Source organism: Antechinus flavipes, chromosome 1, assembly GCF_016432865.1.
Source record: "Antechinus flavipes isolate AdamAnt ecotype Samford, QLD, Australia chromosome 1, AdamAnt_v2, whole genome shotgun sequence".
Taxonomy (NCBI): domain Eukaryota; kingdom Metazoa; phylum Chordata; class Mammalia; order Dasyuromorphia; family Dasyuridae; genus Antechinus; species Antechinus flavipes.
Genome location: NC_067398.1, coordinates 82,097,283 through 82,111,379, shown reverse-complemented (window position 1 = coordinate 82,111,379; position 14,097 = coordinate 82,097,283). Strand labels below are relative to the sequence as shown.

Genomic DNA, 14,097 nt, shown 5'->3' with positions numbered 1-14,097 from the left:
ACGGTGTCCTACTGCATCCAGGCCAATCTCCAGTAGTTCTTCTTCTATGTCTTGCCACTGGATCCAGATGGCTCCAGAGAAGAAAGTGAGGTTGGAGACTGTCCAGCCTGCTCTCATTTAATTTAATTCACTTGCATGTTATAACATCACCACCCTGATGACATAGTCATCTTCGAGAATGAAGGACAAACGACAACAAGTGCTTGAAAACCCAAAGCTCCAAGGACTGGAGTAAGAACTCATTATTAGACAGAAACTTCTCAGAAAACAGTCTGTCAGAAGTTAGACAAAGACCAGCATCTCATACCTAATAATACTAAGATAAAGTCAAAATCAGTGCATGATTTAGATGGAGAACATGGAATAGTTTACCTGTCAGATGTATGGATAGGGAAAGAATTTATAACCAAAAGAAATAGGATCATAGGAAGGAAACTAGATCATTTTGATTTTATTAAATTTAAAAATGTTTTGCATAAACAAAATGCAGTTAAAATTTTAAAAAAAAGAAGAAAACTGGGGAGGAAATAGAGAAATTTTACTACAAGTTTCTCTGATAAAGGTCTCATTTCTCAAATATGTGGGGAACTAAACCAACTTTATAAAAATAAGAGCCATTCCCTAATTGATAAATGGTCAAAGAATATGAACAGGTAATTTTCAGAAGAAATCAAAGCAGTCATTGGTCATATAAAAATACTCTAAATCATTAATGACTAAAGAAATGTATCTCGATATGACTTCATATACATCTAATTGTCTAACAAGACAGAAAAGGAAAGTGACAAATGCTGGATGTGATGTGGGAAAAATGATAATATACTATTGTATTGTTGTTAGAGCTATGACCTGGTCTAACCATTTGGAAAACAATTTGGAACTATGCCTAAAGGGTATAAAATTTGATCCACAAATATTGTTATTAGTTTTGTACCCCCAAAGAATTCAAGAAAAAAAAGGATTCATATGTACAAAAATAGTTTATATTAGTTCTTTCTGTAGTGGCATAAAACTTATAAAAGCTGATGCTAAGTGAAATAAGCAGAAGTAGGAGAACATTGTACACAATGTTGCAATGATAATCAACTGTGAAAGATTTGGTTACTTTGATCAATAGAGTGATACACAACAATTTCAAAGGACTCATAATGAAAACGTTATCTATCTCCATAAAGAGAATTAGTGAACTCTGACTAAATTAAAGCATATTTTTTCTATTTCTTTATTTTTCTTGATTTTTTTTTACAACCTGGCTTATGTAGAAATATGTTTTAAATCACATCAGATGTATACCTTATGATCCTATTTCTTCAAATTTCCTACATGCCTTCTTTAGCCATAAAACCAGATCCTATTTATATTTCTTGTTTCTTTGTTCCATTTTGTACTATATGAAACCTGTGGAGAAAGCATAACTTTTTCATCAGTTCGGTATTGTGCTGCGCAATGCAGTTAATCCATTGTATATAGCTTAAAATGCTTGTAGAGCAACCATTTGTGAGATTTAATAAATATAAAAGAATATTCTTGGCTTCTTGAAGATAATTTTATTTTAGTTTTGTTATAAGAGAATGTTCCATTGCACCATAATGCAAATGAAAGTCCCAAGAAAAGAAACTGAAAAGTAGTCAGAAAAGTAGGTAGAGAATTATGAGAAGGAAATCATAATGAAATCCTAGAGACAAGAGAATATCAATGAGAACTCTGTGAGCTCAGTACAATCCCAGCCCTCAAGGATCTTAAATTTTAATAGAACAACAATATGTAAATAATAAACTAAATATATATGATATATATATACACATAAATACACAATACACACATTATATACATATGTGTGTAGATAGATAGATAGATAGATAGATAGATAGATAGATAGATAGATGAGAGTCTGAAAGGGGAAAGTCTTAGTAGGTGACATTAGGAGGAAAAATCTCCTGTGGTTAAATGAGATTTAATCCAAGTCTTGAAGGAAATAAGAAAAACTAAGGGTTTGGGGTAAGGGAGCAGCAAGCACAGTTAAGATCTTGTACAAAGGTTCAAAAATGGGAGTGGAGAATCTATGGCTCTGTCCAAGCTTCATCTTGTGCCTCCTCACTTTGCCCTTTTGGAATCTCTATTTTCCCTGAAGATATTTTCCTGATCTCTTTAACTACCAGAACACTCCTCAAAACTAGCTTGTGTGTATGTATGTATGTCCATCTACATACACACTATAGATATACTTATATATATATATTTATACACATATAAATATATGAATACACATATATATACTCACGAACACACATATTTATATTCACACATATATGTGTGTAACCTTATATACAAAGAAATAAATACAGTATAGTACTTTGTACAAGTGTACAAAGTATATGTGTGTGTACATTCATATAAATATATACATATATGTGTATATACATATATATTCTGTCTATACCTATATTGTACACATTTTCTATCCCATTAGAATGCAGAATTTTTGTGGGCAGGGTCTATTTCATTTTTGGTTTTGTATTCTCACTACTTACCATAGTATCTTGTGCATAGTCAGTATGTAATATATGTTTTGATTGATTTTATTAATTGGATTGGAAAAACTCTTGAGAAAAAATATATGCATGTGTGCTGTGTATATTTTTGTGTATATATTTAGTTTATTATTTACTGTATAAACGGTAAACTTCCTGAGGAGAGGTTCTGACTTCTTTGGATCTTCCCCCCCAAAGTACCAAACATGGAGGTTTGCACAAATTTGGCATTTGATAATAGGTTTTTTTGCAGCAGAACTGAATTAAATTTAGATACTTAGTGTAATAAAGAAAATTGATTAAGCGTTGTGTCTCATTTCTTATTAATATATAAACCACTGACAGAAACTTGATTTTAGCTAAGCTGTAGATTTGGCCAATATGAATAACTTCAACATCATTTGCAATGTGCCTTTGTTCGGCTTTTTAATACAATTAGTTCACTAGAATATCAGTCCATAATTATGGGAATATAATGATCTTCTTAAACATCCATACTATTCGACATTAACGTAAGACTTGTATTAAACATAGTTGTCCTTGTTGTCATTTGCTTTAAAATAGGAACAGATGTTTTTGCTGCTCCTAACAAAATGCATTTTCTCTTATTACTGACAAGTAGATAATATCATTATTGGCAAGAAATAAATGACAGAAGATGTGAATTTGATTATATTTCAGCTTTACTTTTTATTTCCTAAAAACAAAACTTTTATCAGGTTTCAAAAGGCATGACCAATTCCTTTCCTTTCTTACCATATTCATGTTCTTTTATTTTTACCTGTGATACTAAACTAAAATAACATATACATTTTCAGCTGAAGTCAAAAAGGGAGATGAGCATATCTCATGTTTGCCCTAAAAACCCAACACCAAGAAAACAGGAAAGAGAAATAGAGCTTATTAAATTTTTTTAAATGCAATGCACGATTTTCTCTGGGCAGCATCTGACATTTTATACCATGTGCCTGCAACATATGCAAGGGAACAGTTCTTTTCCACAGTAGTTTATGTTATATTTGGAAACAAAAAAGAATAGAACAATAGAACAATCAGAATTCTTACGATTTAAGAAACACTGTACTAGAGATGATCTGTCCCACCCTCTTAATTTTACAGATGGGAAGACAGAGGGATTAAGTGCTATTTAAAACTTAACACTGGTAGTGGTTAGATGGCACAGTGGAGAGAGCACTGGGCTTGGAATCAAGAAGATTCCTCTTAGTGAATTCAAATCTGGCCTTCTGGCCTCAGAAATTTACCAACTTTGTGACCCTGAGCAAGTCACTTTACCCAATTTTCCTGAGTTTCTTACCTGTAAAATGAACTGGAGAATAAAGTAGCAAATGACTACAGTACCCTGGCCAAGAAAACCCTAAATAGTTTCACCAAGAACTCACCATGACTTTAAGATGACTGACCTTGTCACAGGTGGCAAAATGCAGCCTCCAGTCCAGATTCTATAATGCCAAATGCAAAATTCTTACCATTAAACCATGATAATGGATGAAGTGAAAAATGGAATCCTTATCATAAAGGCATATAGACTAAATTCTTTTTATAAATAATTCACTAAAAATTATTACATGTTTTATCCCCAGTGGTGAGGATTTTAGAAAAGAAGAGATACAAACATATATAGACTTTTGTACAGAATTTTAATAGGAATTAAGTTATTGGAAAAAGAAGTATGTGTAGGATATTCTGACTTTTCTATCCCAGGAAATGAGCAGGCAATGCTATAAGCACTAATATGGATTTTGTTTTTGTTTTGTAGGCAATATGAAACTGTTGTTCCACTAGAAGATTCTATTGTGACAGAGGTCACAGCCACACTACAAGAGTGGGCTAGTCTCTGGAAGCAACTATATGTGGTAAGTACCTAGTCAGAAGCAAGAATCTTGAGTCAAGCTCTGTAGAATCAATTAAAAACCACCTTGTGGCTTTTGGCATCTTAGGAATCTCTTAGTAACAAATCAGAAATAGTTCTGGGAATAATGAACAAACATTTAAGAATGCCGTTGAAAATTATTTACTTTGAACTGAGGATTTTTACACAAGCAAGTTGCATTAATAGTTTCTTGTAGCATCTCTCTTAAAATTAGCATGTAGGATTTTGCCAGTGGATTGATAAGAAAGAGTCCCAGTGTTTCAGAAATTTAACTCCACGGAGCAGCAATACATTTTAATAGAATAATTGTCAAACAATGCTTTCTCCAGGTCCTTGAGGATAATGTGTGCCAAGGTAATGAGTCATGTGGAAAGAATCCATGTGGCAAAAGAGGGATTCACAATTCTCAGTTTCTGGCTACTGAAAGTTTTCTCCTTTCATTGAGTTCTCATGAAGTTCCCTTCAGATCTATCTCTGCTACGATCTGAGAATAACTCCCAAATAGTCCGTTTCTAGCACTTCTCTCTGCTGTGAAGATTCATGTTCCCAAAGCTACTTTTCCTCACATGAGTGTCACTCTTGGCATGGACATGATTAATCCTATCAGTCAATCACATTTCTTTCTTTTTTGACCCCACCAAAAGGATCTTCACTGCATACAGATCACGGAGCATAAACCATCTCTCTTAGATGCACAAAACTTCATCTCTGGTGATTGAATTGAGGTGTCTGAGCCTTCTGCGATTATACCAATTAAGGTGTTTATAGACCTTCCATAGCTGTCATTCCCATTTTACAGATGATGAAACTAAGGCACAGAGAAATAAAATGACATAGATATAGGATCATGTAACTAATAATCATCAGGGATCAGATACAAACTCAAGTATCTCTAACTCATACTCTTTCTGCTGTACCTGACAGCCTTATCCACTGAATTTCAGTATAAAACTTATAGGTTCAATTGTTTTTAATACTTAAATCTTCAAGATAAAATGTTTCTTTACTTTTAAAGATATCATTGGGGACGTAAATATACATTATTCTTCAGATTCACAAAAAAAATTACTAGCAAATGGAAACAACTAGGTTAAGAAATGTAATCTTTGAAAGGAACTATAAGAAGTGAGGAAGAGAGTGATATTCTTTTCTGCATGTTCTTTAAAGTAGCTAAAGCTGGAATACAGACCTGATGACTTTTGTCCTTTGAAAGCATTATAGTAGCAAAGAATGTCAATTAAGGTGTCTTCAGGGCTACTTAACTTAAAGGGTTATAAATACATTTCTTTATTGTATTTCAAATATTACAGTCTAAAATCGGAGATTTTCAAGATCCTTCTTATTACATTAAATGCCCACAAAGACATTATTCTTTCTTCAGAGAAGTGATCAATTATTTGGAGCTCTATATACTTACACACAAAGAACCACTGAGAAAACCTATTTTGTGAACAATTCTCAGTTTCTCTTTAAATTGGGTTTTGAAATTCATTTCAATTTAAAAACTTAAATGCCTATCTTCCTTTAAGCACATGTCATCCCTCTCTGCAGTAAAGTCCACTGGGTCCCTATCACCTTCAGGATCAAATATAAAATTCTCTATTTGATATTCAAAGTCCTTCACAACTTGACCCTCTCTTACTTTCCCAATTCTCTTACACCTTACTCCATTATCAACCCCCTCAAACCCTAACATACAATTCCTAGATAACATCTGAATTCTACAGGAAGCCTTTTCCATTCCCTTTTAGCTCTAGTGCCTTCTCTGTGTTAATTATTTCCATTGATCTTATCTATTTATATGTGCATATGTTTATATGTATAGATGCATGTTTATTTATTTATATATGTATATATACACATATATAATGTGGAAGGGGGTATTTGCATGTTGTCTTCCCCATTAGATTGTGAGTTCCTCAAGAGCAGGGGCTTTCTTTTACATTTCTTGCTATCCCTGGTGTTGAACACAGTGCCTGGTACATAGTAGGTGCTTAAAAATGTTTATCGGCTAACAACTATGTAATAGAAGCAGTGCTATGAAAATTAAAAGTGTCCTTGTATGGTGGTTTATCAGCAAAAAGACTGGCATCTGGTATACTTTTAAAAGTTGAAATAAAAGTAAATGGAAGATTCAAAATTTACAGCCATCTGTTTTCATTTTTATGTATATTATAAAATCATTTAAGTAGAATACATTATATTTTTAGTTTCTCATATTAAATCAATGAATACATATTATTATATTAAACCAAATTGGTCAGAAAATCACATAGTGTTGAAAAAATACAGAAAGTATATTCCATTTCTCCAGCTCTCTTTAGTAAGGCTGTCTTTTTCTACTTTGAAATCATTTTACTTCCATATATGAAACATTCATTAAACACAAGGAAAACTTTTCTTCAAAGTGGTCCATAAGTACAAAGTTATTTTGCTTACATTTCATTGGATTTTTTTTTCATGGGAAGTAGCTAAGGGTGTTGTAGAACATTTGGGATCATTGCTTTATTGTTTCTTTACTTCTTGAAGTGCAGTTGCTTTATTGTTAAATACTCAAAAGATTTATTACTAATCTGTACCGTCTAAAGCATATGTACCAATTGGGTTCAAAAAAATCTCACCAGCTTTGGGTCTATTTGCATTGTACCAACCCACTAATCCCTTCTTTTCTTAACTATATCCACCCTATCTACTGTTCTCCAGCTAATTACACTAATTGAAAGTGTCTGCTTCCAATAAATGTTTTCAGAGTTCTTCCACAAACACACATTCATATGAAAAAATAATAACAGAGAAAGAATAGAAGATTTGACCTGGATTTTATGTTTCACTGAATATACAAAACTTTCTGTAACTCAAGCACCATCAGTCCAGTCCTTACATTTGTCCCCATGAGTTTTCATCTGTGATTCAAATTACTTGTCCTCCCAAGCAAAAATCAGAATCGTGGAAAATGTAAGAACAAATAACTTAACTGCTGATCTCTACATCCCAACTAGTAGCGCCAATCTTTCTGAACTTTATTGGGCCCTAAGCCAGATTGTCTTCCTCAGCAATCTGCATACACAGTCTCTAATTATTTGTCCCTCTTCTATCACTGCCTCCCACTTTAGACCACAAGATTGCATTTTCTAGGTTTTATTTCTAAGGAAAAAGAGAATATGCAAATTCAGAAATAATACCCCAGAGTAAACTAATTATAAGTGTAAATTAAAGAATATTACCTAGGCACTGACTAAATGATAATTCAATCTCCTAATGTAATCTATTTAGCTATAGTTTCCCCATCTTGCTTCAGTCCTTCTGATCTCTTTTTAGCTTAGAACATCTTCCTTCGTAACCTACTTGAAAATATCATCTTTCAACGCATTATTTGACACAAATTGCTGGGAAAATTGGAAATTAGTATGGCAGAAACTAGGCATTGACCCATACTTAACACCGTACACCAAGATAAGGTCAAAATGGGTTCATGATGTAGGCATAAAGAATGAGATTATAAATAAATTGGAAGAGCATAGGATAGTTTACCTCTCAAACTTGTGGAAAAGGAAGGAATTTATGACCAAAGAAGAACTAGAGATCACTATTGACTACAAAATAGAAAATTTTGATCATATCAAATTGAAAAGTTTTTGTACAAACGAAACTAATGCAGACAAGATTAGAAAGGAAGCAATAAACTGGGAAAACATTTTTACAGTCAAAGGTTCTGATAAAGGCCTCATTTCCAAAATATATAGAGAACTGACTCTAATTTATAAGAAATCAAGTCATTCTCCAATTGATAAATGGTCAAAGGATATGAACAGACAATTTTCAGACAAATAAATTGAAACTATTTCTAGCCATATGAAAATATGCTCCAAATCATTATTAATCAGAGAAATGCAAATTAAGACAACTCTGAGATACCACTATACATCTGTCAGATTGGCTAGAATGACAGGGAAAGATAATGCAGAATGTTGGAGGGGATGTGGGAAAACAGGGACATTAATACATTGTTGGTGGAGTTGTGAACACATCCAGCCATTCTGGAGAGCAATTTGGAACTATGCTCAAAAAGTTATCAAACTGTGCATACCCTTTGATCCAGCAGTGTTACTACTGGGCTTATATCCCAAAGAGATACTAAAGAAGGGAAAGGGACCTGTATGTGCCAAAATGTTTGTGGCAGCCCTGTTTGTAGTGGCTAGAAGCTGGAAAATGAATGGATGCCCATCATTTGGAGAATGGTTGAGTAAATTGTGGTATATGAATGTTACGGAATATTATTGTTCTGTAAGAAATGACCAGCAGGATGAATACAGAGAGGACTGGCGAGACTTACATGAACTGATGCTAAGTGAAGTGAGCAGGGCCAGGAGATCATTATATACTTCAACAACGATACTGTTTAAGGATGTATTCTGATGGAAGTGGATTTCTTTGACAAAGAGAAGATCTAACTCAGTTTCAATTGATCAAGGATGGACAGAAGCAGCTACACCCAAAGAAGGAACACTGGGAAATGAACATAAACTGTTTGCATTTTTGTTTTTCTTCCCGGGTTATTTATACCTTCTGAATCCAATTCTCCCTGTGCAACAAGAGAACTGTTTGGTTCTGCACACATACATTGCATCTAGGATATACTGTGACATGTTTAACATGTAAAGGACTGCTTGCCATCTCAGGGAGGGAGTGGAGGGAGGGAGGGGAAAAATCATAACAGAAATGAATGCAAGGGATAATGTTGTAAAAAATTACCAAGGCATGGGTTCTGTCAATAAAAAATTATTTAAAAAAAAAAAAAAAGAAAATATCATCTTTCCTCTCAAAACATTTCCCCACCCAAGCCCAAAGAAGCATTAACCTACCTGGGTAGTCTAGTCTGTACATATTTGTCTATCCTGAAATCTCAGGTTCTTATCCAAACAGAAAGTCCTCTCTGCTCGGTAAATTGTGAGTACTCCATTGGTATTTTCATTTAATCTTTGAGCTAACTTCTAGTCTCTAGCCAAAATAATGCAACAGAAGTAACTATATCAGTGTTTCTGTTGCCTCAAAAAATCAGAATAATTCTGAAGGGCAAAGTATATTGTATTTGGAGCCAGCAGATTGGGTTCGAAACCTGCATAATACTTATGTAACATCAAGCATGTCTCTCTGTGCCTCAGTTTCCTAATCTGTAAACTAAGGGAATTGGACTACATGACCACTGTCCCTTCCAGTCCTAAATATGTGAACTTATCAATCCAACACATATTCCTCTCAGTGTTCATAAAATCTAATGTTCTTCCTTAGGATATTTTTTTAATAATAGCTTTTTATTTTTCAAAATACATGCCAAGATAGTTTTCAACATTCACCTTTGCCAAATGTTGTGCTCCAATTTTTTCTCTTTCCCTCTCCACCTCCCCTCTCCTCTAGACAGCAGGTAATCCAATATAGGTTAAACATGTGCAATTTTTCTTAGGATCGTTTCTTTGCAATGCTCTTAAACGCATTTCCTTCTCTTCCAAAGCTTGTTTGGATTTATTATAGATAATTTACAATGGCTAGAATAAACTGTACTAGAGCAGCTGGGTGGTGCCATAGTGCATAGAGCATTGGGTTTGGAATTAGAAAGATGCATTTTCCTGAGTTCAGATCCAATCTCAGATACCGCCTAGCTATAGGTTCCTGAACAAGTCACTTGCCCCTGTTTGCCTCAGTTTCCTCATCTGTAAAATGAGCCGGAGAAGGAAAAGGCAAAACTCCCCAGTACCTTTGCCAAGAAAATCCCTTGTGGGGTCACCAAGAGTTGGACACGATTGAAATGATTCGACATCAAAATAAACTACACTAGGACACTGTTCTTACTGTCCTTAGATGCCATGTTATAGCATTGTCCCTTGAGACATATAGACTTGGCTTATACTATAGCAAGTCATATGACCACACCTTTTCAATCTCCTTGCAGGATCATTATCATGTTTTCATCATGTTCCTATCACCGTGATTCCTACGGATTAGGGTACCCATAGACTCTACCTGTGTCCTCTCCTCTTTTCTGTCTATATTTAATTTTTTATTAAAGCTTTTAATTTTCAAAACTTATGGATGGATAATTTTTCAACATTGACCCTTGCATAGCCTTGTGTTCCAAAATTTCCCTTTTCCCCTCACCTCCTTCTCTAGGTGGCAAGCAACCTAATGTATATTAAGCATGCAAAAATGTGTTAAATTCAATAGATGTAAGCATATTTATATAATTATCTTGCTGCATAAGAAAAATAAGATTAAAAAGGAAAGAAACTGAGTTAGAAAACAAAATGCAAGTGAACAACAAAAAGAGAGTGAAAATGTTATTGTGATCCACACACAATTACTGCATCTCTCTCTCTGGATGTAGATAGCTCTCTTCATCACAAGATCATTGAAACTGGCCTGAATCATCTCTTTGTTGGAAAGTCATGTTCATCAGAATTGATCATCATGTAATATCACTGTTGCTGTTCTACATTTAATCTTGATCTCATCAGCTCTAGTATATTGCAGATACTCCCAAATCTTTATATCCAATTACATTCTGATCCTTCTATTTATTTTTCTCCTGACTTTCAGTCTCATATTTGCCAGTACCTGCTGGTCATCTTCATCTGGAAATCCAACAATCACCCCAAACTCAACATACCTAAATTATAACTTATTGTCATCCTACCTAAACATTTTCCTCCTCCTCCTCCCTTCCCTATTTCACAGTACCATCACTTTTTCACCCATGCACTAGCTACCATCTTTTCTTTTTCCCATCTTCCCCTTTCACCATCCCTAGTGAACCAATTTACTTATACATTGTCCCTTCTTTCAAGTCCCTCTCCCCTTTATTCTATATAAGATTTTTCCCTTCCAACTTAGCCTTAGATTACTCTCATCATCTGCCACCTTCACTCCTACTCACATGCTGCTGAACAAAACTAGAGAAAAATCATTAAACTGTGTTAACTGAGTCCACTACATGTTTATGACACATCATCTCTACTGGTCCTTCATAGACAATCTTTCTACACCTCTTTAATTGATTCAATATCCATTCAGTATAGTGGATTTTCCAAACCTTTTCATTCCTTCTCAAGCCTCCCAACAATGGCCCTTTCTTTATCCTCTCAGCTGAGAACTCTGCCTCATATTTCACTAAAAAATTAAAGCCATTCACTGAGAACTGTCTCTTTCCCCATGTTATTCATCTCACATTGTGCAGATACCTTATGCTGCTGTCTCCTCCTTCACTCCTATTTCATATGAAGAAATGACCTTTCTTCTTGCAAAGACAAACCCCTTTACACATACAAATGATTCTCTTCCACCCTGTCTTCTGCAGAAGATTGTCCATTCTATCATCCCTGCTCTCTCACTAATATTTAATTATCCCCTGTCTACTGGCTATTTCCCTGCTCATATTTCCTGCATTATAAAAAAAATCCTCACTTGATCCACCCATTCCTGCTAGATATCATCTTAGATTACTTTTTTCTTTTAGTGGCTAAGTTCTTTAAGAAACCTATCTAAAATAGCTTTTCCTATCTACAATTACATTTTCTTTCCTCTCATTCCATTTTTAATTTTTTGCATTCTGGCTCCCAGTTTTATCATTTAACTGAAACTGCTCTGTCCAGAATTACCAAGGATCTCAGAATTCCTTTTCCCATTCCTCATCCTTTTTTACCTCTTTGTAGCCTTTAATACTGTTGATCGCCTTCTCTTGTATACTCTATTCTCTCCAGGCTTTTGGGACCCTGCTCCCTCCTCATTCTCCCCCATCACTCAGACCACACTTTCTCTGTCTCTCTTGGTGGCTCTTCTCCCAGGTAATGCCTGCTAACTTTGGGCATCTTTCCAGGTCTGATTCCAAGCCCTATTCTGTCTTTGTACTGATTAACTTGGTGATGTCATCCTCTCTTCTGGTTTCATTTATTATCTCTGCGTAGATGACTTAAATCTTCTTTCCTAGCTACCCTCTCTTCTGACTCCAATTTTGCCTCCAGACATCTTAAATTCAACATATGGAAAAGTACTAATTATTTTTCCTCAAAACTTTCCCTTCTTCCTAACTCTATTTAGAGTACCTTCATCATTCTAAGTTTATAGCCTAGGTCCCATCTTTAATTTCTCTCTCTGTCTCTGATTCTCTGTCTCTGTCTCGGTCTCTCTCTCTGTCTCTGTCTCTCTCTCTCTCTTACTTTCTCTCTGTCTTTCTCTCTCTCTCTCTCTCTCTCTGTCTCTCTCTCTCTCTTACTTTCTCTCTCTGTGTGTCTCTCTCTTTCTCTCTCTCTGTCTCTCTGTCTCTCTCTCTTACTTTCTCTCTGTCTTTCTCTCTCTCTCTGGGTCTCTGTCTCTCTCTCTCTGTCTCTCTCTCTCTCTCTCTCTCTGTCTCTCTCTCTCTCCATCTAATCCTATTATTTTTCTTTTGAAATATCTCTCATATGATCCAGGCCAGTTCCAATGATCTTGTGATGATGAGAGCCATCTATACCCAGAGAGAGGGCTATGGGAACTGAGTGTCCATCATTTTCACTCTTTTTGTTGTTTGCTTGAATCTTATTTTCTTTCTCATTTTTTTCCTTTTTAATTTGATTTTTCATGTGCAACAAGATAATTGTATAAATATGTATGCCTATATTGGATTTAACATGTATATTTTACCATGTTTAACATATATTGGATTACTTGCCATCTAAGGGAGGGGTGAGGGAAGGTGGATAAAAATTGGAACACAAGGTTTTTCAAGGGTCAGTATTGAAAAATTATCCATACATATATTTTGAAAATTAAAAAGCTTTAATAAAAAAAGAAATCTCTCTCATATATAGCTCCCTCTCTCCTTTTCTCTTTCCCTTTTCTCTCTCTCTCTCTCTCTTTTTCACGACCCAATCCTGTTGTTTTTCATTTGAAATGCCTTTCATAGATGCCTCCCTCTCTCTGAAATGCTGACCACCCTCACTCATGCTGTCATCATTTCATTCTTGGACTATTACAATAGCCTTCTAGTTAGTTCATATGCCTCTTGTTTCTTGCTTTTCCAGTCTGTCTACTGCAAACCTACCACTTTGATATTCCTAAGGTCTATGTGACTCTTCTACTTACAAAGTCTTCTTTGAGACTTTTAAAGCAAAATTCAAATTCCTCTACTTGGAATCTAATGGCCTTAGTGGCTTTCACAATTTGGCTTCAGTCCATCTTCCCAGTATTAATACGTATTATCCTCATATTTGACGTTTCAGTCCAACTAGCCTATTTGTTCTTCCTTATACCTGACACTTTGTCTCCCATCTGATGTCTTTATACAAATTGTCCCTTACACTTGACTTGTCATCCTTTCTTCCTTCTATCTCCTGGAATCCCTCGGTACTCTCAGGTCTCGAGTATCTCTTGTTTTAAACAGCCTTTCTCGATTTGCCCAGTTGTTAATATTTCCCTCAAATTCCTTTTTGTTTATTTTGTATATAACCTGTATCTGCTTTTCTGTGATCATGTGTAGCATCCCATAGAATGTAAGAACCTTGAGGATTTAGTGACTGTACTTTTGCATTCAAATTTCCAGAACCTACTGCAGTAACTGGTGCTTGAATGTTCATTCATTCACTATTGTTTGTTCTTCATTCTTCAAGAGACCATGACATCCGGGAGGTGATGCCATGACTCAAAAGT

General features: G+C 34.9%; 1 protein-coding gene across 1 annotated transcript in view; it reads left to right on the top strand.

Annotated features, from left to right (window-relative positions):
• Positions 1 to 14,097, top strand: part of DOCK3 (dedicator of cytokinesis 3) — a 513,257-nt gene that overhangs the window by 214,378 nt on the left and 284,782 nt on the right. The window contains exon 5 of the mRNA XM_051985737.1: positions 4,309 to 4,405. Within this exon, the coding sequence (XP_051841697.1) occupies positions 4,309 to 4,405 (97 nt within the window). The remainder of the gene's footprint in view (positions 1 to 4,308; positions 4,406 to 14,097) is intronic.